General features: G+C 38.2%; 1 protein-coding gene across 2 annotated transcripts in view; it reads right to left on the bottom strand.

Annotated features, from left to right (window-relative positions):
* MLLT3 (MLLT3 super elongation complex subunit) overlaps nucleotides 1-25,703 on the bottom strand; it is a 281,692-nt gene that overhangs the window by 63,856 nt on the left and 192,133 nt on the right. For both annotated transcript variants that reach the window (XM_046023443.1, XM_046023444.1), the window contains exon 5: nucleotides 10,438-11,151. In XM_046023443.1, the coding sequence (XP_045879399.1) occupies nucleotides 10,438-11,151 (714 nt within the window). The remainder of the gene's footprint in view (nucleotides 1-10,437; nucleotides 11,152-25,703) is intronic.

Below are 25,703 nucleotides of genomic sequence, written 5' to 3'. Positions count from 1 at the left end.
CAACTAGATGTTTTTCTGGAAAAGGTTTTGTCAGTACCATAGTGGTTTTCATTTGACGTGATTTCTCTCTCAATAAGGTCTAATTGGTGGTATGGTACCAAAAAACATGGGGTTTGGCATTAGTGAAAACTGGATTCAAATTCTGCCTATGCCACATCCACATGTGTAAGATGAGAACAAAAGCTATCACACACATTGCATGGATTAAAAAAAGGCTAACAGGGGGCACCGGGGTGGCTCCGTCGGTTAAGCGTCTACCTTTGGCTCGGGCCATGATCTCAGGGTCCTGGGATCAAGCCCCATGTCAGGCTCTGCACTCAGCATGGAGTCCACTTGTCCCTTTCCCTCTGCTCCTCTCTCTCTACTTGTGTTTTGTCTCTCTCTTTCTCTCTATCTTTAATAAATAATTTTTTTAAAAAAAGGTATTGAGTGACAGTGTCCGGCACACTCTTAGGAAGAACAGAGTTTGATAAGCCTTCTTCCTTCATTCCTGGCAAACCAGTTTGATAAATTTGTGGCAGGATTCACTTATAAGATCTCTCTTCATTCTCAGTAAGGACAACATAGAATTAGCTATGTTTGCCATCAGTTCCTTTTTTTCAAGTCGTTTCCTCTGATCAAGAATGGCTTGTCCTTCCTACTTCGCCCCTCACCCCATTCTATTCATGCTTTTATTTCTTCTAAGCTCAGCCCAAATTCTAATTTTGTACCATCTGTACCATCTAACACGGTGTTTATATACAGGAGTACCTACCACATAAATATTTGCGAATGTTACTGAACACTAAGGTAATCAAAAAATATTTTAAAGAATTAGACTTGTTTAGAAGGAAATGTTTGTAGGTACTCAAACTGATAAAGCCATTTATCACATGTTAAAATAATAAACACATAAAAGAGCCACAGAATAAAGCAGGTGTCAAGAATTTAATTTTTTTTTAAAAGTACTGTAATTCTAAACACTGAGGTCCCAAACTAGGGCACTCTAATAATTTATTTATTAATTTAAAATAACATTTTCCATGCTCACTGATTGGAAGAACCAATATCATTACAACATCCATACTAACCAAAGCAATCTACAGAGTCAATGCAAACTGTATTAAAATACCAACAGCATTTTTTACAGAACTAGAACAAATAACACTAAAATTTGTATGGAACTATAAAAGACCCCAAATAGCTAAAATGATCTTGAAAACAAAGAAAAAAACTGTAGGTGTCACAATCCTAACTTTCAAGATACACTACAAAGCTGTAGTAATCAGAACAGTATGGAGTAACACAAAAACCGATATATAGATCAATGGAACAGAATACAAAGGGGACAAGAATATACAATGGGAAAAATCTCTTCAACAAATGGTGTTGGGAAAACTTGACCGCTACAGGCAAAAACAAACAAACCAATCCAACAACAACAACAAAACCTGAAGAAACTACCACTTCCTTACACCATACACAAAAATAAACTCAAAATGAATTAAAAACCTAAATCTGAGACCTGAAACCATAAAATTCCTAGAAGAAAACATAAGCAGTAGTTTCTTTTACATTAACCATAGAAACATTTTTCCAGGTATGTCTCTCCTGGCAAAATTAAACTACCTGGACTACACCAAAATAAAAAGCTTTTGCACAGGAAGGAAACCATTAACAAAACAAAAAGGCAATCTACCGAATGGGAAAAGATATTTGCAAATGATATATTTGATAAGGGGTTAATATCTAAAATATGTAAAGAACTTATACAACTCAATACCAAAAAGAACCAAATAATCCAATTTAAAAAATGACTATAGGACCTGAACAGACCTTTCTCCAAAGAGGATATCCAGATGGCCAACAGACTAACATCAGAGAAATGTATATCAAAACCATGATGCTCTATCGCCTCATACTTGTCAGAATGGCTAAAATCAAAACATAAGAAACAAGTGTTGATGAGGATATGGAGAAAAAGGAACCCTTGTGTACTGTTGGTGGGAATGCAAACTGGCACAGGTCCTGTGGGAAACAGTATGGAGGTACCTCAAAAAATTAAAAATAGAATTACCATATGATCCAGTAACTCTACTACTGAGTACTTATCAAAAGAAAATGAAAACACTAATTAAAAAAAGATAATTGCACCCCTATGTTTATTGCAGCATTATTTACAAGAGCCAAGACATGGAAGCAGCCCAAGTATCCATCAACAGATGAATGGCTGTAGAAGATGTGATATATACCACCATTTTCTACCACAATGGAATACTACTCAGTCGTGAAAAAAGAATGACATCTTGCCATTTGCAACAACATGGATGGATCTATAGGATTTAATGCTATTATAAGCAAAATAAGTCAGAGAAAGACAAATACCCTATGATTTCACTCATATCTAAAACTTAGGAAACAAATGAACAAAGAGAAAAAGAGAAACGTAAAAAAGCAGACTCTTAAATATAGAGAACAAACTGGTGGTTGCCAGAGGGGAGGTGGGTAGGAGGAATGCGTGAATCAGGTGAAGAGGATTAAGAGTACACTTAACGTGATGAGTGCTAATGTATAGAACTGTGTATCATTATACTTGAAACTAATATAACACTGTATGGTAATTATACTTGAATCAAAAAATGGTTAAATAAATATGTAACATCACATCACATTCAAGGATCTCATACATTTTCTCTCATAACTAAGTAAGGCAAGAAAACTTCCTTTTCTCTGTGTCACCAATTCTGAATATTTCTCCCTATCCCAATGCCCCCACATCTCTATCTTCAGAATTCAAAGGCAAAGTTTGTTGTCCCCAGATAGATTAGTAAATGCTTTCCCATCTTCTCCTAATAGAAGGATCTTCGACTTTATCTGGGGGAACATCTCACTGTGCAGTCACCTTTAGTGACCTAAAGTAGCCTCGCAGGGGTGATATTTCTTTGTGGACCTTGATGCTGCCTTGAAAGTTTACAGTCATAAATTGTTACCTACTGGGGACAATTTCTCAAACTTGATGAAATAATTACCTAGACACCAAAAGAAAACCACCCTCCGACCTATGCCATTGCATTATCTTGCCTCATGATTCACAGGAAGCACAGCCTACATTTTGAGTAACTTACAGACAGTATAACCTGGAATTACAAAATATAGCTAGGAGATTCAAAAAGAAGTGATTGTCGGACTACAGGACACCATTTGTTATTTGGTGGCACCTTCTGGGAAAGTCTGATATTACAACTCAGCTCTGTTAAACACAAATACTTGCAAAAGCAAGAGAGAATGCTGGGAGCAGGGAAACAGTGCTGCTGATGTAATCATGTGAACTCCAGAGCCGGGAGAGTCTGCTGTACTTGCAGCAAGCCTGTGTGAGAAGTCAGAGATTCCTGGACATTTCAAAGCTCCTCCCTCATTTCGGGATGTGTGCCAAACCCAGTTCAAAGGACAGCCTGTCACTTCCTGAGGGCTGTTGGTAAAAGCCCAAATCAACAGGTAGGTCAGAGAACCATGACTCATAAATAGAACAAGACTATGACATCAAAGGCTTTCACAGCAGTAAGACCAACTTCATGGAGCCCATCTCTGCAAATGCAGTATGAATTCATGGGAAAATCAGATTTGCTTCATTCCAAAATTCCTCTTGAGTGAACATGCTAACAAATGGGATCAAATTCTGGATCTACCAGCTGGCAATTCTGGGCAAGTCTCTAAACCTTTGGGCTTCAGTTTCCCTATCTATAAAAGGGGGAAAATAGTACCTATTTCATAAAGTTGTTTAGAGGGTTAAGGAGTTAAAATGAGTCAAGTGCTTAGACTGGTGACTGGCATACAGAAAGCACTTAAGGCATGTCCAACTACAGGCATACGATGTCTCTATGGTATGGGAATGCAGGTCACGCAAAGACCATGTTGAATCACATCTTTGTGTCTAAAGATGACAGATGAGACAATTAGGTAAAGATCATGGGCCCTGGAGTAAGGAACAGTAGTGCAATGAATAGGCAATGGAGCTCTCTTGAAGGAAGCTCATGGACTTTACTGTGAGATTCCATTCAATACAAGTAAGTAAAAATGTGGAGTGTTGGCAATTACTGATGGTAACCAACTCCGCAATGATAGAACCTCCCATCTGTCCACGGCCCTCAGCTACTGAAAGGCTTCTAAGGAATTATTTAATTTAAAAACTGAGAAACAATTGAGGCTGAGTATGGTACCCAAACAAGAAAGAGAGGAAGCCCCTAACTCTGTCTTAAAGTAAAAATCTCCCTTGCAACTGCTCCAAATTCCTTTTTTTGGACTAAGTTAGGAATGTGGCTGAAGAAACCAACAGTTGATTGGCTGGGCCATCCCCTCCCCTCTGCCCATCACATCTGACACAGAATCTACCCAAGGAAGAACTACAACCCTTCAGATACGTTTACCTCCAGTTATGAAATGCAGAGAGCAGGAGTCCAAAATGGGAGTCGTCCCCCCCCCCCCGCACCCCCCACCCCCACCAGGCAGGGCAGCCCTTTAATGAATGGCCTCTCCAGCTGCTCGCTCACCATACTTGCAGACTTTACAGCTCTTGCATGTGCTGGAATTACAAGTCATTAAAGAGCCACTTTGAAAACACAATAAAGACCTTCTTCTCTGACTGCCACAACCTTCCATCCCATAAAAACCTCAGGCCAAGGCTTCAACAGCAGGACGTTTACTGCCAGCCCCTGAACGGTTTAAGCAGGGCAAGGAACAGGGTGGGGTGGGAGGAAATGAGGCACAACAAAAGAAGGGAAGTTTCTTTTTCCTTCTTTTTTTTTCTTTTCAAAAGAAACTTCGGCTAAGGTGGTTTGCAGCCTTTATCCTGCAGCTGAACCACCACCCAACCCTTGGTAAAAGGCATCTGAGATTTCATCCTTCTTCCTCAGGAAGATTTTAGCCAAGAAAGCACTCTGCTGAGGCCAAGTGTGGAAAGACAGGATTACAATCTCATGCCTCACACTGCAGGCTGAAGTATGTAACATTGTACCAAATGTAATCTGCCCATTTTCAAGGAGAAAGACAATTAAAACTTTTAACGACTGTGCTTTTAAATTACAATTAAATCTCTATTAAAGCAAGGCAAAAAGCAAAGACAATGATAAGGAAATTAATACCATAACCAAATCTGGTTATAAACAGTTATTCCAATTTTATTTTATTCTTTTTCCTCTCCTTCTCTGCTATAAATACCAAACTTCCTCATATCACAAAACAAGATTAACTCCATAGACTTCTCTTCAGAAGCTGAATTATATGAAAAAACAAAACCTAGGAAATTATGGGAAGGGCGACAGATCATTTGGGTTCTTTTTAATTGTTTCAACTTTAATTAAGTTGAAACAAGTGAATACAAACTCCAATTATAAACTTTTAGTTGACGCTGATATGATCCTCACCCTTCCAGCTGCATTAGTGAGGTCACTTTCCATAAATGACCATTTTGACCCCAAAACGGTAATTTCCTAAACCAAGAACAGCTTCACTCCAACAGGATTACCTAGGTTCTTGAAGGTAAAATATTCTTAATGCTAATATTTACGGACGTAGTGAAAACATGCTCTTATCATGATTTCTGTATTTGCAAAATGCTCACCCAACTGTAAACCAGTCCTTCTGCCTCCCTATCCACCTGCCTTGTAACTCTTGAATTCTGTAGGGGGAAAAAAAAAATCACTGATGGGCTTTCATGTGATAATATTAAATTTCTTTAGAAAAGAAAAAACACTTCAGGGATTGCAAAGCGTATTTAAAAATTATTCTGTGTAACATTAATAATCACCCAAAGGTAAGTCATTTCTTCGGATGTCTTCCTTTAATAGCAACAGGAATAAAGAAACAACCAAGTGCCTCCCTAATGCAGTGCTAGCTATGTTCTTGTTCTTTACCTATTTTAATTTAAAAGCTAAAAGATCCTGGGAAACTTTGGATTAACTTTTGATTTAAAACTTAAGACTCTTCATCCTGTATGTTTCCCGTTACCATGCAACAAATGCATATCAAGGCTGTATGCCTCAAGACAAAATTCAGAGCAATAGGACATAGATGCCAAGTACTTTTTCCCCTGAAAAACATATAACCCACACCCTTGAAAAAGGACTCTAGGGACGCCTGGGTGGCTCAGTTGGTTAAGCGGCTGCCTTCGGCTCAGGTCATGATCCCAGCATCCTGGGATCGAGTCCCGCATCCGGCTCCGTGCTCGGCGGGGAGCCTGCTTCTCTCTCTGTCTCTGCCTGCCACTCTGTCTGCCTGTGCTAGCTCTCACTGTCTCTCTCTCTGACAAAAAAATAAATAAAATCTTAAAAAAAAAAAAAAAGAAAAAGGACTCTAGAATTCTACAGTATTTTTGTGTTTTTGAAGAGTGAAAAATCTCTTCCAAAGCTATAGGTTACAAAGATTTCCAGAAGCCACATCATACATTATACAGTTAACTCGTATTTCTGGTTAATGTACCACATACTTTACCCAGACTGACAATTTTCATAATAACACTGTGTAACAAACACTATTCTGATCTCCATCTTACAAAAGAATTAACTAAGAAATACAGAAGGTTAAAAATGTTTGCCTAAGAGCCCTGAAGAGCTGGGGTTCAAAACATAGCCTGTCCAACACCACAGTATAAACTCCTAATTATTCGATTACTTGACTACCTACCTACCTGCCGAAGCACTTAATAAATGATCCCTCAAAAAAACATGTAGGCATGGATGTACTTCTACTTTTCTATGCAAAGTACATAAAAATCTTAACCAAAAAGAACCACATGAATCGCAATCCGAGCTTCCAAATCCATCATAATAACACTGACTTTATTACCATATAAAACCTGAATCTACCTTGATTATGGGAAAAGTTTCTTTAAAAAGTTCTTCCTTTTAATTATAACTAGGATACACTGAGGTAAGATGTGTACTTTGCAGGTTTACCTGGTAAATAATCTCTTCTCCCTCACCCTTCTTAATTCTTCACACTCTTCCAATTTCTTTTTGTCTCTTTCTTCTGTTTCAAAGTCCATGATCTCTGCCTGCTGTGTCTAAAATTACCCCCACTACCCCATCTGCCATAAATGAACGCAAGTCTGGCTCATATTCAAATAACAAAGCTGGGAAGCACGTTAGTCTTTATCCCGTGAAGACTTACGGTCATCTTACCACACTTACTCAAATGCAGACACACTCACCACCCAGGACATCGTGAAGTTGGACCCCTGAAGTTGGGCCTGTCTCAAGCTATCAAATCTGTTACTGGCCAAGGGAGGATCTGGGCTCCTCATGGCTCTTCATTGCCGTGGCCTCCCCTTCCTTCCTTCTGTCTTGCCCATAGGAGAGACACCAAGTAGGAAGAAGGCCAAACAAAGGTGATTTCTACTACTGGATAAAGGGAATTTCAGCCCCTTTTTATCTCCCTTGCTCACAGAAAGGTGTTTTGGGCACCGACTTATTGGGAACCACTTTGTCAATTCTCTTTGTCTTCACCACCTACACACAGAGAATTAAACCAACAACAAGAAGAAGAAAAGCACTGCTACCAGAAAACTGATAAAGAAAGTGTATCTGTTGGGTTTTATACCCAAATAATGCCCAAAAGTCTTTAGTGGCTTTCTCTGTACTGATGTGCAGAACCCATTATAAAAACTCCTGTAGCAATCATTGGATACGTGGCTCATAAATTGTTTTTGAAACCTTTCTACCTATTGCAAGGAATTACAATTCTAACTCTTCACTCCAAAAGATTTTTTAAGATATTGCTTTGGGTGCACCTGGGTGGCTCAGTGGGTTAAAGCCTCTGCCTTCAGCTTGGGTCATACTTCCAGGGTCCTGGGATCGAGCCCCACATCGGGCTCTCTGCTCCGTGGGGAGCCTGCTTCCTCCTCTTGCTCTGCCTGCCTCTCTGCCTACTTGTGATCTCTGTCTGTCAAATAAATAAATAAAATCTTAAAAAAAAAAAAAGATACTGCTTTAGATAAATATACTAAGTTGAACATGAAGTTTATGAAAAGCCATATCTTATAAATCATACATAAAAGGGAGTGAGCAAGAGATAAAAACAAGAATATACAGAGTTATTTAAAGAGAATGATTATTTAGGATAATTTCATGTAGGAAGAGCTTTGCTTTATGAATGTCATTTGATCTTTTCATAAATTAGCAAACATTCAAGAAAGATGCCTTTCGGAATTTGACCATGACCTACAATAAGGAATACACACATCCCATGAAATAAAATTTTTAAAAACCATTACTTACCCATGCTAGTTACAATGCATTCTGATTTTTTTAATACTGCTGATGACATGCTAAATCGGTTTCATGGCTCACTAGTGAATCACAAGCCACTATCTGAAAACCTCTGCTCTACAAGAATCACAACATGTCAGAATACAGAAAGACAAAGTTGCTAAACCTGACAATCTTGATGGACTAATCACACCCCAAGAGGTTCGATGAACATTTTAATGTGATCTAAACTAAAAGTTAAACATACAAAAAAAAATTCCAAAAAACATCTGCATTAAGAACAAATTTTGTATTAAGAAGAGCTTAAGTAAAAAGCACAGAAGGAAAAATAGACGTGTGAGATACTGAACAAACCCATCAGTTCTCATCTTCATTCAATAAACTATCACTATAAAATATGTACCAAACACTGGGACAAATTACCCCAATATCTTGTATTGTATATGCCTCCCTACTCCCAATCTGATTTTCTTTTAATATTTCAAGGTTAGGGGGGCACCTGGGTGGCTCAACTGGTTAGGCATCTGCCTTTGGCTCAGGTCATGATATCAAAGTCCTGGGATTGAGCTGGCATCGGGCTCCCTGCTGTGGGGAAGCCTGCTTCTCCCTCTGCCCCTCACCCTACTCATGCATGCACACTCACTCCCTCTCTCTCTCTCACACTCTCTCTCTCTCTCTAATAAATAAATAAATAAATAATTTTTTAAACAAATTTTCAAGATTAGGGATGCCTCAGTCAGTTAGGTGACCGACTCTTGGTTTTGGCTCAGGTCGTGATTTCAAGGTTGTGGGATGCAGCCCCACATCAGGCTCCACATTGAGCATGGAGTCTGCTTCAGAGTCTCACTCCCTACCCCTCTGCTCCCCCACTCCCTGCTTGCTCATGATCTCATTAAAATAAATAAAATAAATCTTAAGAAAATTTTTTTCAAGATTAGCTACAGAGGGTTGCAGAGAAGGAAGTAGTCTCTTGCCAACTGGGATCAGTACCAACGCCAAGTCCTAACCCTGGCTGCCCTTCTCTCCAACACAAATGCAGGAGATAGAATCTGCTACGAATTTCCCCCACCTCTGCCAGCATTTGAATTAGGAACATGTATATGGTGAACCCATGGAACAGAAAGAGAAATATTTTCAAACTGCTAGTAAGTTTTAGCTAGACACCTTCCTTGATCATCGTTTAGAAATACTGGCAAGCCAAAGTAAGGAGATTATTTGGACTGATCATGACTAATAAGTAACTAAAGGTGGCAAAAGTTTGTAACAAAGTGAGCGTGATTTCATAGTAAATAATGTTCTTTCTCCAGAAATGGAATGTAGTACCTTTCAAATTACTAATACTTCTGTTGCTAGAAGCGTAAGATTTCTTACACTGGTGGGAAATTAGAACAGATAATGTGAAAATCCCTTTCAATGCAGAGAAATCTGTAATTATTAGTTTAAATCTCAACATTAGATAACATTTTGGAGGGATGTTAGATGGTCAGATGGTCTTTTAGGCATCCACAAACGATAATCCTACCAATCAGCAAAAACATAATGAAGATCCCACTCCCCGCCCTCTCCCAAATCAATGGCTAGTCAATGAAAACAAAATTAAATGTTTCAAATTTCAAAATACCACCACCTGGTTTCACGAGTACATATGTAAGCTGAAATCTAGCAAATTATTCATTTTAAATCAATATGATACATTGTGACCTCGATTAAACTAAAACAATTTGAAAAAACACTATTACCAGCCTGTAAACAAATTACTTCATTGCACCAATCAAAAAGATCAACATTAGAGCTGCACCCCAATATTTCCTAACTTTCTCTTTTAAATTCATTTTCTCATATATTCAAGTTTTATTGCATTTTTCTCACTTTCCTAAACCAGCAATCACCGAAAAGCACAGTAACTAAGCTCTAATGAGCATCTCGGTTTTTCTACTGCAATTCAAATAGCCCATTATTATACTATGGAATGTATCTCTCCTTTAACAATTTAAATCACTGCCCAAATGTGTGCAGATCCTTTAAAGATTTCATTTCCTTCTTTCCATTAGTTAAGGAAATTCATTTCTAAGCACTTCCATGCTACCATTTTATGGTTCAGCTGTCATTTCCTTCCCTGGCTCCTTATCCTGCAGCCACGTGAAACAGACTCTGAAGACTAACAAGGGAAAGGAGGGAAACCAACAAGGCTACTCACATCAGATTTGGAGGACATGTTCTCCTCCACGTCGGAATCGTTGGGATCCACAATATCGTCAAATGGCGGTAACGTTGATTTCTTCTTCTCAGAGGTCTCACTTTCAATTTTGACCTTTCCCATCTTGACATGAGATTTATCTTTTATCTGTTTTTTGTCGGCAGAACACGTGAGAATCAGTGGTGGCGCGCTAGAAAAACTCTTAAATAAAGCCTCTGAGCTACTCTTTTTCCTTTTTTTGGCGGAGAGTTCTTCGGAATCTGAAATGGGGGGCCTTTTACTAGGAGCCTTCTTGTCTTGCTGTCCACTGGTGATGGTGAGTAAGTTACTGTCCGGTTTTGGCTCTTTCGACATGGGTTTCGGTTCCTTGAAGGCCATCTTAGGAACAATTTTTTCTTCTTTCAGTGGTTTGTTTTCTTTGGGTTTCTTAGAGGATTCTTTGGAAGATTTGTTGTGATCCCTGGAAGGTTCTTTGAAGGCACTTTTATGTTCTCTGGAGTCTTTAGAAGGTTTTTCCTTGTGCTCCTTCATTAATTTGTGAGGCTTTGAAAAACTGGTGCTGCTGCTGCTGCTGCTGCTGCTGCTGCTGCTGCTGCTGCTGCTGCTGCTACTGCTGCTGCTGCTGCTGCTGCTGCTGCTGCTGCTGCTGCTGCTGCTGCTGCTGCTACTGCTGCAGCTGCTGCTGCTGCTGGTGTGGATGCTTCTGTTGGGGTCCTGCAGAAACGGGACAACAAGATGCGACTCAGAGCTGTGGAGCAAGCGGGAGGAGCGAGCCAGCATCCTGGCACGTCCCACTGCACGAGAAGGCTCTTTGCCAACCAGAGCCTCGATTGGGCAGGTGGGGACAGGGTGCGTGAGGAGCACCATGAGCAAGGGGCACGAGGGTCGGGGAATTCGGGGAGGCCAGCTGTCTGCTTCGTCACAACAAGCATGGCACTCTAAGCATCTCAGGTCAACAGTTGCTCACTGAGGACCTGTTCTGGGAGATACACAGAAAGCTAACACACGGCCCCTACTCTTATTAAATAGGACGCAGCTAGGAGTCGTGCTGGTTCCAAGAGCCACGGATAACATGCCAGAACAACAAAACCAAGGCGGTCCTTGATTCCATTGGGGGCACTGGACAAGAAGAATTCAGAAATGTGGGGAGAATTCAAGCCTGAACTAGATACTCAAAAATAAGCAGGTAATTACCAGGAAGAGAGGAATGAGAAAGTACTTGGAGACCAGGGACTAGAGTGTACCACAACAATGAGGGATCAAAGCACAGATTATATTTGGGGAGCAGCGTTCAGCTCCAGCAAAGATTGAGAAGGAGGGAGAAAAATAGCCAAGGGTCACAGACAATATTAAAATTTAAATGACTTCTTAATATAAAGAGTCACAAGACTCAAGAAAGAAAATAATTCTCAATTTGAGATAAAAGGCAATTATTGTTTGCCATCCAAATTTCAACAGTTAAGGAATATGTCTCCCATCTACAAGCAAAGAAAAAAAAATTAACAGAAGAAAGATTTTATCTGATAGTTATTAAATGGACTGTGAGGTCCTTAGTAATTATTGTTGTGTAATAATAAGGAAAGAGTTCATCACTGCCTATTCCATTCTAAATGTGTTACCTACTTTTCACTCATTTAAGTACCCCAGAGTATATAACCTACATAGAACCTTTCTATTTCGGAACAAAATTTAAATCCATATTTAACATATCTGTGAACCTCTACCATTAATAGTAAGAGTAAAAAACAGAAGTAGATCCTTGACATGCAAAAATTCACATCAATACTATAAAAGAAAAGCTCTTTCTTGCTTACTTTGACTTCCTAATGGAACCAACGATGAATAAATGTCCAAATTTTCAATCAGAATTTACATCTCCACGGTTTCCTTATTACGCTGTACCTCTAACTCACCCACTTAAAATCAGTGACATGTAACCCAATCTTGTATCCTTTCAATATCTGGCATGATATAGAAAAGATACTGGGCAGGGGTTATGCTTTTCCCTAAAATGAACAACATTTTTTGGGTCCATGCCAAAAAAAAAAGCGTATATATCAATAAACATCAGAAAATAATACCCTATATGAAGGAAAAAAATCAACAAAACTAAAAGGCACTCTACAGATTGGAAGAAGACATTTGCAAATGACATATCTGATAAAGGATTAGTATACAAAATATATAAAGAACTTCTAAAACTCAACACCCAAAAAACAATTAATCCGGATAAAAAACAGGCAGAAGACATGAATAGACAGACATACAGATGGCCCACAGACACATGAAAGGATGCTCAACATTACTCATCATCAAAGAATACAAACCAAAACTACATTGAGGTATCACCTCATACCTGTTAGAATGGCTAAAATCAGAAACACAAGAAATGACAAGTGTTGGCAAGGATATGGAATAAAAGGAACACTCTTGCTCTGTTGGTGGGAATGCAAACTGATGCAGCCACTGTGGAAAACAATATGGGGGTTCCTCAAGAAGTCAAAAATAAAACTACTCTACGATCCAGCAATTGCATTATTAGGTATATATCCAAAATATGCAAAAATACTAATTTGAGGACAGTTGTGGGGCTCATTGGGTTAAGCCTCTGCCTTCGGTTCAGGTCATGATCTCAGGTCCTGGGATCGAGCCCCACATTGGGCTCTCTGCTCAGGAGGGAACCTGTTTCCCCCCTCCCCCTGCCTGCCTCTCTGCCTACTTGCGATCTCTGTCAAATAAATAAATAAAATCTTTTAAAAATAATACTAATTTGAAGGGATACATGCCCCTTTATGTTTATAGCAGCAATACTGACAAGAGTCAAATTATGAAAAAAGCCCCAATGTCCATCAACTGATGAATGGATAAAGAAGCTATGGTATAATACACACATGCATGCACACACACACACAGACACACACATACACTGGAATATTATTCAGCCATAAAAAGAGAATGAAATCTTTTCAATCTTCTTGTTTGCAACAACATGAATGGGACTAGGGTATTATGCTAACAGAGAAAGACAGATACTGTATGATTTCACCCTACGTGTGGCATTTTTTTTTTTTTTAAGTAGCCCAAAGTGGGGCTTGTACTCATGACTCTGAGATCAAGACCTAAGCTGAGATCCAGAGCCGGATGCTTAAGCAACGAGCCACCCAGGCACTCCTATATATGGAATTTAAGAAACAAATGAACATGGGGGTGGGGGAGGAGGAAAAAACAAGAAATAAGACTCTTAACTACAGAGAATAAACAGATGTTTGGTAGGGAGGGGAATGGGTGAAATAGGTGATAGGGATTAAGGAGTACACACACTTGTGATAAGCACCACTTGTATGCAAGTGAGGAATCACTCAATTCTACACCAGAAACTAACATCACATTGTATGTTAACTAACTGGCATTTAAATAAAAACTTGAAGAAGAAAAAAAAAAGGTACCACTCAATGAAAAATTATTGTTCTATGTTAATAGTGGGACTATGTATTTTTTCTTCTCACAATTTTTTTTCTCATTTGCTCAACAACAACAAAATGACAAATACCAATTATTCCATTTATTTTTCTCAAGTGAGCATTTGGTTTCAAACTTCTAAAATGGAGAAATTTACTGTGCAATGACGTGCTTCTATGCACCAAACTAGATAATTCCTTACAAAACATCTCAATTGAGATTTAAAGGCAGAATGCTAAAGACAGTATTCATATTACTGAAACTACATTATTTTATAAATTCTATTACAAGACATTTCCTGGCATGTTAAGCAATACTATGAATAATTAAAGTATAATGGGCAAACTAAATTAAGGAAAAACATTTGAAATCTAATATCCGTCAGTTTTTTAAATTGGTTTGTTGACTCACTGAACTTCGATAATTTGCAATCAGTAGTTTAATTATGGCTCTAGAACACCCAAGCATTGCTGCTTAATATTCAACCTTCAAGGAGTATTACACATATTTTTTTAACGTGACTCTTAAAAATACAATTTTTTTACCTACCAACATGTTTTCAAATATTAAGCGTTAAAAAAATAGTAAATTTCAGTACTAAAAAACCAAAAGAAACAAAAAAAACTTCTACAGAGGTTCTTCCATGACTTTTTTTTTTTTAAAGATTTTATTTATTTATTTGACAGAGAGAGAGATCACAAGTAGGCAGAGAGGCAGGCAGAGAGAGAGAGGAGGAAGCAGGCTCCCTGTGGAGCACAGAGCCTGATGCGGGGCTCCATCCCAGGACCCTGAGATCATGACTTGAGCCGAAGGCAGCGGCTTAATCCACTGAGCCACCCAGGCGCCCCCAGAAATTTTATAACTTTTTACTCCCATGTTGGTCTACGTATTTAATGCCCACTGTCAGCTTTTCGCCAACCCAAAAAATCTTCATAAAAGCAAGCCACCCAGCTATTCTTGCGCCTGCCCCTTTACCAAAAAGTTTTCTTTAAATTAAGACAACTGAGAAATAAAAAGAAAACCATATTCCATAACAACACCCCAGATAAATAAAAATTTCAGGAATAACGAAAAGGTGGAAGAATGGTCCCTAGTGTATTGGACAACATTTTCATTGTCCTGGGCCTCGTGATTAATGGCAAAGTTCAGATGTACTGTCCCCTGACTCCATAGTCATACATGCAATGACCGTACAACAGAGACTTAGATGCAAAGTCAGGAATTAAACTCAGAGTAAAAGCTTTTACTAATTCTCAGCCTAGCTATCCCATATATATTGGAGATCAGGTCACTGGCTTTTTAAAATTTTTATTAAACTATTAATGTCAAGGGTGCCTGGGTGGCTCAATGGGTTAGGCCTCTGCTTTTGGCTCAGGTCATGATCTCAGGGTCCGGGGATGGAGCACGCATTGGGCTCTCTGCTCAGCGGAGCCTGCTTCCCTGTCTCTCTCTCTCTGCCTGCCTCTCTGCCTTCTTGTGATCTCTCTCTCTCTGTCAAATAAGTAAATAAAATCTTTTTAAAAAAAATGATTAACGTCAAAATGAAGTGCCACTAAGCAGAACAGACTAAGTACCATTCAATGTGAAGTTTACGCGAGTTGTGTAATTCAAAGTCTATTTGCCTGAGGCTCATTAGGACAAAGTGAATACCAATATTAGGGAGTGCAAGTGTGAATAATTCAAATTTCAAATATTTATGGCAAATAAGTGTTTAAACATACATATACATATTTGCACTAACTTTACTACCTGTCAATATAGGACACAGTACTTTCTTTTTTTCTCTCAGATGCTACTGAAAGTTTCCTTGTTTTAATTTTCTGGAACAGAATGGGTCCTTTTAATGTATAATCACTCCTAATACTACTTGTCAGCAACTCTAGTAGATAGCTTGCAAAAAGGTCTTAACTAGTAGACAAAATAAGGTTTCTGATTATATGTGGCTTTCAATTACTGTGTTATCGCCATGTCTTCTTCCTAATACCACTGATAATGCAAAGCTGATTCTTTCTCCAGCTCCTGTCTCTTCTCTTTACTTATGCTGTTATTTTTGGTCTCTGTCCTACTTCAACTAGCTTCTATGTGGTGCAAGATTTTCAGATCATTCTTATCTTGTTCAGTGAAATTTGAATATGGACAAATAAACTCTCCCAGAAGAGTTTTATTTATCCAAAAGTAATAAACTCTCCTCTAAACGTTTATTTGTCCACAGTACATCTGAAAAGGAGACTCCCTAGAAACTGTAATATAGTCCAAGAGTTTATGTATACGAAAGACTGGGTAAAGCAGTCAAAGATAGGCTTTCAAACTAAAAATCTCTCCTGCAACACCATTAAACACATGACAAATGGCTTGGAGAGGTGAAAGACCATTTGAAGCTATGAATAAAGTATAAAAATTCTGGATTCTGGGAAAAGGGGGGACCTTCAATTTGACTTACTTCCCCAAACTTTAATCCCAAATCCAACCCACTGATCTTCTTGAACCAGTCAGCCCTGGGAACCAGCAGATTGTGAATGGGGCCTGAAAAATGTGGCCATGGGATTACAGGCATCTTGAAAGAGGACTGATACGGGGCTTGCTTTACTCTGGACTCTTAAGTAAGACTCAGAAGAACTGGGCACACAGATAATGTGCACAAGTATGGCCAGCCTCCCTGTTCCAAAGGTATTCAGGAGGCGCTCAACTCCTCAAAAAGGAAAAGAGTGGTCTTCTCCTGAGGCTGGAGATGCAAAGAAACCAGAAGCAAAGTAGAGGGTCTCCTAGGTGTGTACACATGAAACACACAACATGCCTGCTTCTAACGTAGAGGCTGAGATATCTGTACTGCTCATCACTTTTAGGATTACAAAAACCTAAGGTCTCCTAACAACTCAACCTGAACTTCCACGCACATATTAATAACATATCGAAGGGCTGGAGAGAGTAGGAGAGAGCAGACCTACCAGATTTCCTGAAGAACACAGATGAAACACTGAGGTCAAAAATAGTATCATTAGTTCAGAATAGGCACATGGAGAGTAAAAAATAGTTTCTATGGATTTAAAATATTATGTGAAATAAAATGTAAAACTAAAACCCTTAAGCTGAATAATTCAGTAGATAAATTAAAGGACAAAAGATGATGGTATCAAGATCAACTGGAAAAAATCTCAGGCATAAAGAAAAGATACAAAAAGACGAAAATCATTAATGGAAAAGAGAAGGAACCTGAAGAATAGACTGAGGAACTCTAACTGATGTACCAACCATAGGAAAAGTTCCAGAAGAATCTCTAGAAGGAGGAAAAGGAAAAGATGGGAGTGAGGCAGTAGTTAAAGTAATATGGAAAAAAAGGAAAGACTAAGTTGCAACTTCACAGGGCTCTTCAAAGATCCAGGCAGGACTAGTGAAAGAGACACACTCAAGAACATCATGCTAAAATTCCTCAACTTTAATGATAAAAAGAAAACTTTACAAATTACCAGAAGAATAATTACTTAAAACTAAAAAAGAATGAAATTACATGGGACTTTGTAACAGTGCAAACGAGAAGAACAGTAAAACTGAGAGTGCTGAGAGAAAAAGCAGAACTACCCAAACATCCTACACACACAGTCAGTGTGAAAGAAGTGTTTGCCAAAATTTAAGGATTCAAAGAGCACATCACCCACTGCCCCATCTAAGAAAGGATTTGAGAAGGGATTTTAGCAAACAGGAACTGAATTAGAAATGAGACCTTTCATGTGTGGGAAGATGGAGAGGAGAGGAAATAGGAGTGCAATGTACCTTACTTTCTATATAGAACTAAATCGAAGTAGATAATCAACAATCTGGAATATGTAATAGAAGTGCTGAATGTGAATCACACACACACACACACACACACACACACACACACACACACGCTACCAAAATCTGGATCTAAAAAATTAAATTATCTCTGTAGAAATTCAGGTATGTTAGAGAAGGTTGGAGTATCAAGGTGAGGAAAAATGTTGGTATCATTTTTACACGGCAAAGTAGAAAAAAATTGGATTATGAGCCATTGAAAGGGAAGGTGGCCAATAATGAAATGGAAAAGTACAGAACTGCCACATAAACAGGAGGAAACTCAGAAATGAACATCAACATGAAAATGAAAGCGAAATCCAGAAAAATGGAAAAAGTCACAAATATAAATAATGAACAAGGCAAAAAGTAATAAAAATCAAGTATTACTCAGAATAAAAAAGGAAGTTGAATTTTCTCACTGAAAGATTGTTAGACTGGGTTAAAAAGACAAAGGGCATATACAGACTGTTCGTAAGAAATACATCATCAAACAACTGAAAACAGTTTCAAGATGAAGGAATGGCCCAAGAACTATCTGCTAATTGGCCCCCAAAGAAAAAAAGCATGAGGGCTACATTCATATCACACAATGTAGAATTCAAGGTTAAGAGGATCAAAGAGCATAAACAGTTTAAAAGCTAAGTCATATAAACCAAAAGGTATTGAATACTTAAGAAGAACTTGAAAAACATTTCACTCAAACAAGAAATCACTATATCTTTGTCAGAAATGGACAGATTTCAGGAAATGAGATAGACAGAGTGAACATGGCAGAAACAACCCTGAAATTTAATAATTATATATAAAACTTTCCATCTCTTGCATAGCGTTTACAATTTTGTATGTGCCCATGAAACAATGAAAAAAAAATCAATTGTAAAGGTATCATAAAATGAACTTTAAAATAATCTTTTTTAAAATGCTTGAATAGATTTTATTGATCGGTCATACTCTAATAAAATTAGAAAAATCAAGACAAATCAGTCAAAAGAAAATAATGAAAAGATCATTTCATGTAAAAAAAAAAATCTAGGACCACAGCAAAGCATATGCTACCTTTTATTGTATTTATTTTAAAAAGGAAAAGAAGGGGCGGGGTGAAAGGGTCAGGGGAACCAAGCTTAAGAATACACTTAGTACTCACTCTAAAAAACTAGAAAAAGGGGTGCCTGGGTGGCTCAGTGGGTTAAGGCCTCTGTCTTCGGCTCAGGTCATGATCGCACGGTCCTGGGATCGAGCCCCGCATCAGGCTCTCTGCTCAGCAGGGAGCCTGCTTCCCTTCCTCTCTCTCTCTGCCTGCCTCTCTGCCTACTTGTGATCTCTGTCTGTCAAAAAAGTAAATAAAAATCTTTAAAAAAAAAAAAAACTAGGGGCGCCTGGGTGGCTCAGTGGATTAAGCCGCTGCTTTCGGCTCAGGTCATGATCTCAGGGTCCTGGGATCGAGCCCCGCATCAGGCTCTCTGCTCTGTGGGGAGCCTGCTTCCTCCTCTCTCTCTGCCTGCCTCTCTGCCTACTTGTGATCTCTCTCTGTCAAATAAATAAATAAAATCTTTAAAAAAAAACAAAAAAAACTAGAAAAAGATCCACAAATATGCAATTATAATACCAAATATAAAGAAGAAAGTAAAAGAAACAAATTTCATGAACATTTATGCTTTAAAATAACGGCCTTAAATGTATATTTAAGGTTCAATTTTAAGGGGAAATTTACCGAGTTAATTTTGACTTAAAGGAGATCTACAATTTCTTTTTAAAATCAACTAGAAAAGGTGAAATTACTTGAACTGAAAATCATGATCTATGACAAAAGAAGTAAAATTGAGGGAATAGTCACTTATAAATATTTCAAAATGGGAAGATAAATACCCCCAAAAAACAGCCACAGAGTTGGGGGGGGGGTAGAATTAGGGGAATGGTAGAGCAAAGTGCACTGCTGATAATTTTTATGGGCTTTTTAGCATCATTTGACTTCATAAATCTTCTACGAAAAAGTATTAAGACTGTACAACAGAAAATATCTCAACAACAATTGGTAAAACTAATGAGGAAAAAAAATTTAACCAAAATTAGGAACACCAAGGCTAAAACTGGAAGTGACAAGGCCCAAAATATAACATTTATCAGTCCATGGGTAGGGAACTAAAAGAACATTATGCAAGTGGAAAAGAAATAGTACTTGAGAAGAGCAACAGGACTCTTTCATTCACTAACAATCTAAATGACCTGTACATAAAAAGCACATCAAATATTTATACATATATATGAGGAAGAAAAAGAAAAGTTTGCTGTTACCAGGGAACAATGCTTTGGAAGATTTTACTTGTTTTTATTTTTATGTTTTATAATGTTGCGTCATTTTGGGAGGTGATACTCAACCAGAAGTTAGAAGGAACTCTACCATATACTGCACAGCTCAGGGAAGAAAAAATAAAGCCTATTCTAGACCTGACCAGGGAGGAGCAAGAGACGGATTGAGGAAAATGTAGAATCACATCCTCAAATCCTCCATTTGCCTGGATCTGTATTCTAGTCCACTAATAAAGATATAACTCCACCTACAGAAATATAGTGAAGGCTGACTTTTGCATAAATGACAAAAGATACAGCAATCGCCCTCTTAGGTAAGCATAAACCAACAAATAACATGAAAGACAATCAAAAGATGACACTGAGCATTCAAGGACAGAATCTAGAAGAGTAATGGATTCCCCTCAGCTGTACCAGGCTGAGTTCGGCCAATTCTTTAAGACAGATTGGCCTTCATAACAAAAGCAGAAGAGACACACTAGAGGACTTTAAGGAGAAAGTGTGTATGAACAACTATTCATTTTAGGAAGATCACCTGGTAGCAATGTGGTGGAGAGGCTACAGGTGGGTAGAGAGTGAAGAAAGGCCACTTAGAGGACTACTGCACTGGGGGGATGGTGATCATGGTGGCAGTGGAAATGGTTTACTAAATGCTTACTAGTCCAGACTCTGATGTAGCAAGCAGCTTTGTAATGACTAACTCAACAATCTTGTGCAGTAGCTATTATTAGTTCCATTCGACCAGGGAAGGGTCTGGGGCACAGAAAACAACATGCCCAAAGACCGATCTATAGTTAGTGGTAGAACTGAGATTCAAGCCCAGGTAGCCGGGCCCCAGGGCCCATACTCTCAACCAGTGGACTCCTACCAATGTTTCAGAAGTTAATTGGTTTTGAAACCAACCTGCCAACATAACCTGAGCTAGAAATGAAATAAAGGATGGGTGGAAGGGCAGAAGGGCTCAAAGACTTTACAACAACAACACTGAACATGCCTGCCATCTAGGCAGAACCACATAAAGGAACTTCGACTTAGTTCCATTAGAGGGGTACAACAGATTAGTTTTTGGTAGGTGGCAAATCACTTCTTCTGAAATCAGAGGCTCTTCTCTTCTATACATGTTTCATATGGCTTAAACTTTGAGTCTTTCATTAGCAATTAACTGTTTTAATCTTAACAACATTAAAATGGCTAAGTTCAGAGGGTTTGTGTGATACTGAAAATCAACCTTTCCTCTACTACCCCTGCAGAGCACGTTACCTCCAATTATTGTAAAGAGTATCACAAAAGTGTAAGATCCATCTCATCTCACAATTCAGCGTTTTCAAAATCAATGTAAAAACCTGCCACACTACATAATTTGAAGTGGCAGAAATGTAGAATGCTCAAATAAATGATCACCCCCACAGGGAGTAGGGTAGGGAAGTCAATGAATATGAAAACTAAAGGATCCTACAAGGGCCTCCATAGAATGTACTTAAAAAGAAGAGGGAGGAGCGCCTGGGTGGCTCAGTGGGTTAAGCCACTGCCTTCGGCTGGGGTCATGATCTCGGGGTCCTGGGATCAAGCCCCACATCGGGCTCTCTGCTCAGCAGGGAGCCTGCTTCCCTCTCTCTCTCTGCCTGCCTCTCTGCCTACTTGTGATCTCTCTGTCAAATAAATAAATAAAATCTTTAAAAAAAAAGAAGAGGGAATTTGAGAAATTTAGCACAAAAACAAGGAGGCAATTTTGAAGGCCCAAAACAAATGAATGTGCAAGGAAATATAGTAACAGTGCCTACCTTAGCTGTCAAGAAACATTTTAACTACTCTAACTGTGCACCGTGTTTACTGATTTCCAACTTGTAGAAATTAATCTAATCAGCTTGAACACTTGCTAAGAGACTTAAATTTGTCAGTAAAATGGAGACCATATCACCTAAACCATCAAGGTCAACTTGATGATTAAATAAATTTTAAATATGTAAAGTTCTGTGTGTTTGTCTATTTGTATGAAACTTTCATAATTAATTTACTTCTTATAATTAACTCTGTAAGTGCTTTCGTTACTACTATTACTACTACAGATAACCAAGAATATTTAAACTGTGTTACGTGACACAATGTTATCAAGTGCGACAATGAAGAAATGCCTGCATGACAAACGCAGAAGGTAGAAAGAGGAACAGAGAAGGGAAAGGAACGTAGGATACTCTGAGTTTCCACAGTTGAGAAGCAAGAGGCACCGTCCAGAGTTGGTTCAAAAAGTGAAGTTCTAGGTTCAGTATCTAGAAAGTTAGGGACACCTAGCTGGCTCAGTCAGAGGAGCATGCAGCTTTTGGATCCTGGGGTTGTGAGTTTGAGCCCCACACTGAGTACAGAGGTTACTTAAAATAAAGTCCTTAAAAATGTGTATATCTCCAAGTTATAGCCAAGACAAGAATTTAAAATGGTGTCACATACTAGGAGGAAAAGGAGATGGAGCAAATGGGTTAGAGTCTTTTATAGAAATAGCAGCAAAGCATATAATTGGAAATTCTGGACAGTAACTATAAAGCTTTTAAAAAAAAAAAGGAAAAGAAAAGGAAAAAAAAACAAAGGAAAAGGAAAGAAAAGAAAAGAAAATAGAGAAAGAAAAAAGTTAAATTGTTTCCTTCCAGGAAGTGGAAAGATAAGGAAAAAATACAATATAGGACTTCTGGGTTTTGCTAAATACCATCCTTTGCTATTTAAGTCTTTCAAACCAAGCACACGAATTATTTTGATATAAAATAAATGTTTTCATGTACTTTTACATTCTCTCTTCTTTCCTGTACCCATTTGCACTTCAGAGACTTTGTGAAATAAATTCTGCATTAGAAAAAAGAGGGCACGTTTTGCATGGAGCACTGGGTGTTGTGCAAAAAGAATGAATACTGTTACGCTGAAAAAATAAATAAAATGGAAAAAAAATTAAAAAAAAAAAAAAAAAGAAAAAGCAATGGAACTAAAGAGAGGTGAGAAGTTATGGTGATCTTCCTGAAACATTCTTGGCTACAGAATTCCTTTATATCCATGATCAGTTTGTTTCTTTGTTCATTCATTCATTTATTTATTCAATGACCCAATGTATACTAAACACCTATTCTGTCAATAATATATCAATAATAGCTAGCATTTGCTAGATCTAATAAAGGTCAGGCTATTTCTCTGAAAAAAAAAAAAGAAAAAAGAAAAAAGAGAAACTATTGAAGTAAATAACCACTATCATCCTGTGTTTTACAATTTGTTCTATTTCCCTACTGATGTAGTCTAAAACTCTTTTTGTTTTTGTTTTTGAGCAAACTGCAATCAAGCACTAATCTACAGATTTAGCTTAGGATACTTAGATTCCATTCCGAGTTTTATTCATTAGACTTACAGAATTTAAAGATGAAGAAAATAAATTTGTAAATCATATTTACAACTGAGAAATGGAAACAAATGAACATTCTTTCAGTTCTAAAGTGAATAGAAAAGGTAGTATATAAATTTTCATTTCCCTAGCCTTTTGTTCAAAAGCATTAAAAGTAAACCCAATTAATATTTTCTTCAATATTAAAAATATATCGAAATACTGTATTTACATGTAAACATAAATTTAACTGTAAAGTATCAATGGTAAAAATATTCAGTATTCTACAAAATAATATTCCAAGGAGAAAATATTTTAAGATGCCTTCCTTTCTCAAATGATGACTTTCAGCTATGTAGTATATACTATAAAATACTTTTGTTTCAGAATCCAATCTCGTTTAAAATGTTCCTATTCATAGACCACTCCCTGACTTGCTATGGCTTAAATTCGAAATTATACTTAAATACTGTTAACAGTTAGTTATATTTAGAAGACTTTGCAGTTTCAAGTAAACTTCTGTTTACTGATGTGGTTTGAAACTAGAAACTTGAAGTAATAATTATAGCACTTCTCTTTCTAGGTTTATATAAATCTAGCCTTGTACAATTTCCTTTTTCTTCAACAAGCTTTAAAACATATTGGCCAGATCATTGTAGTCTTCTCTTTTAGTACTAGCTAAATTGCTGACAATGAGGCTTGATGAGCAATTATTACTCATAGAGAATAGTCAATCTTCAACACACACACAGATAGAGTAGCTGGGAGTTCCTGACACAAAGAAATTCAACAAATCATTGCAAAAATTAAAAATCCAAAAGAAGATACAATTAAATAATGGGGAAATATAATCACAGTTATGCTCTCTTGTCTCAATAGTTATTCATTACAGCTCAGGTCATGATCCCAAGGTCCCAGGATCAAGTCCCACATTGGACTCTTTGCTCAGTGGGAAGCCTGTTTATCCCTCTGCCTGCTGCTCCCCCTGCTTGTGCATGTTCACACGCTCTCTCTCTCTCTCCCTGACAAATAAATAAATAAAATCTTAAAAAAAAAAAATACATTTTGGGCATCTGGGTGGCTCAGTCAGTTAAGCGACTGCCTTCGGCTCAGGTCATGATCCCGGAGTCCCAGGATCAAAGAGTCATGCTTCGGGCTCCCAGCTCCACAGGAAGTCTGTTTCTCCCACTGATCTTCTCTTTCACTCTCTCTCTCACTCACATTGAGCCTCCAGCTCAATGTTAAAACTAGATATACAATGGTTTCTAGGGGGGAAAAAAACCCTAACTTGGGCAATATGGTGGACTCTTCGTTAACTCTTATTATAAGACAACTAGATATTGAATAATTACTAAATTCCTCCTTGCTGGGCTTATTTTTAAAAAAGAAAAACTCTGGGGTGCCTGGGGGGGCTCAGTGGGTTGGGCCTTTGCCTTCCACCCACATTGTGATCTCAGGATCCTGGGATCGGGCCCCACATCGGGCTCTCTGCTTGGTGGGGAGCCTGCTTCCCCCTCTCTCTCTGCCTGCCTCTCTGTCTACTTCTCATCACTGTCAAATAAATAAAATTTTAAAAAAAAGAAGAAAAACTCTAAGAACGAAAAGTATATGAAAGAGAAAGAGAAAAAGGTGAAGGGAGGGGTTAAAATGTGAACAGTGAGCCACACTTTTACATGAGATGAGGTTGCCCAAAGGGCACACAGCTCTATGTTTTCACAGGTCTCCAAAGACCAAACCTGGAGTCTACAGCTGATTTGGAAACCTGAACCTCAGAGTCTCTCAGAAATTAAGGAGAAGGGGGCACCTGGGTGGCTCAGATGATTCAGGTGACTCTGCCTTTGGCTTGGGTCATGATCCCAGGGTCCTGGGATTGAGTCCTGCATCGGGTTCCCTGCTCAGGGGAGTCTGCTTCTCCCTCTCCTTCTCCTGCTCCCCCTGCTTGTGCTCTCTCTCTCTGTCAAATAAATCAATAAAATCTCTAAGAAGAAAGAAGAAAGAAAGAAAGGAAGGAAGGAAAAGAAATTGAGGAGAAGCCTTCACATATCTGTTACTAAAGAAAAGTACCCTGAATTCAGACTTCAGGATTCCCAAAGTTCAGTTAAATCAAATATGAACTCACAATTTTAAAACATTCCTGAACACAAAGAAACAAGCCACCATGATCTGAGAGTCTGCAGAAAGGCCTTAAGGATCTCATATACTGAAATCATGAGATGCAGAATATATAATAAGTGTGAAAAAGAAAAAAGTGGGAATCCAAAAAGTGACCAAGGAGTAAGAAATGAATAAGAATGACCAGGACATTGAAAAGAAACAAGTAAGACCTTAAAGAATT

Source organism: Meles meles, chromosome 11, assembly GCF_922984935.1.
Source record: "Meles meles chromosome 11, mMelMel3.1 paternal haplotype, whole genome shotgun sequence".
Lineage (NCBI taxonomy): Eukaryota > Metazoa > Chordata > Mammalia > Carnivora > Mustelidae > Meles > Meles meles.
The sequence above is the reverse complement of the archived record's forward strand: the minus strand, read 5'-3'. Positions and strand labels throughout refer to the sequence as shown.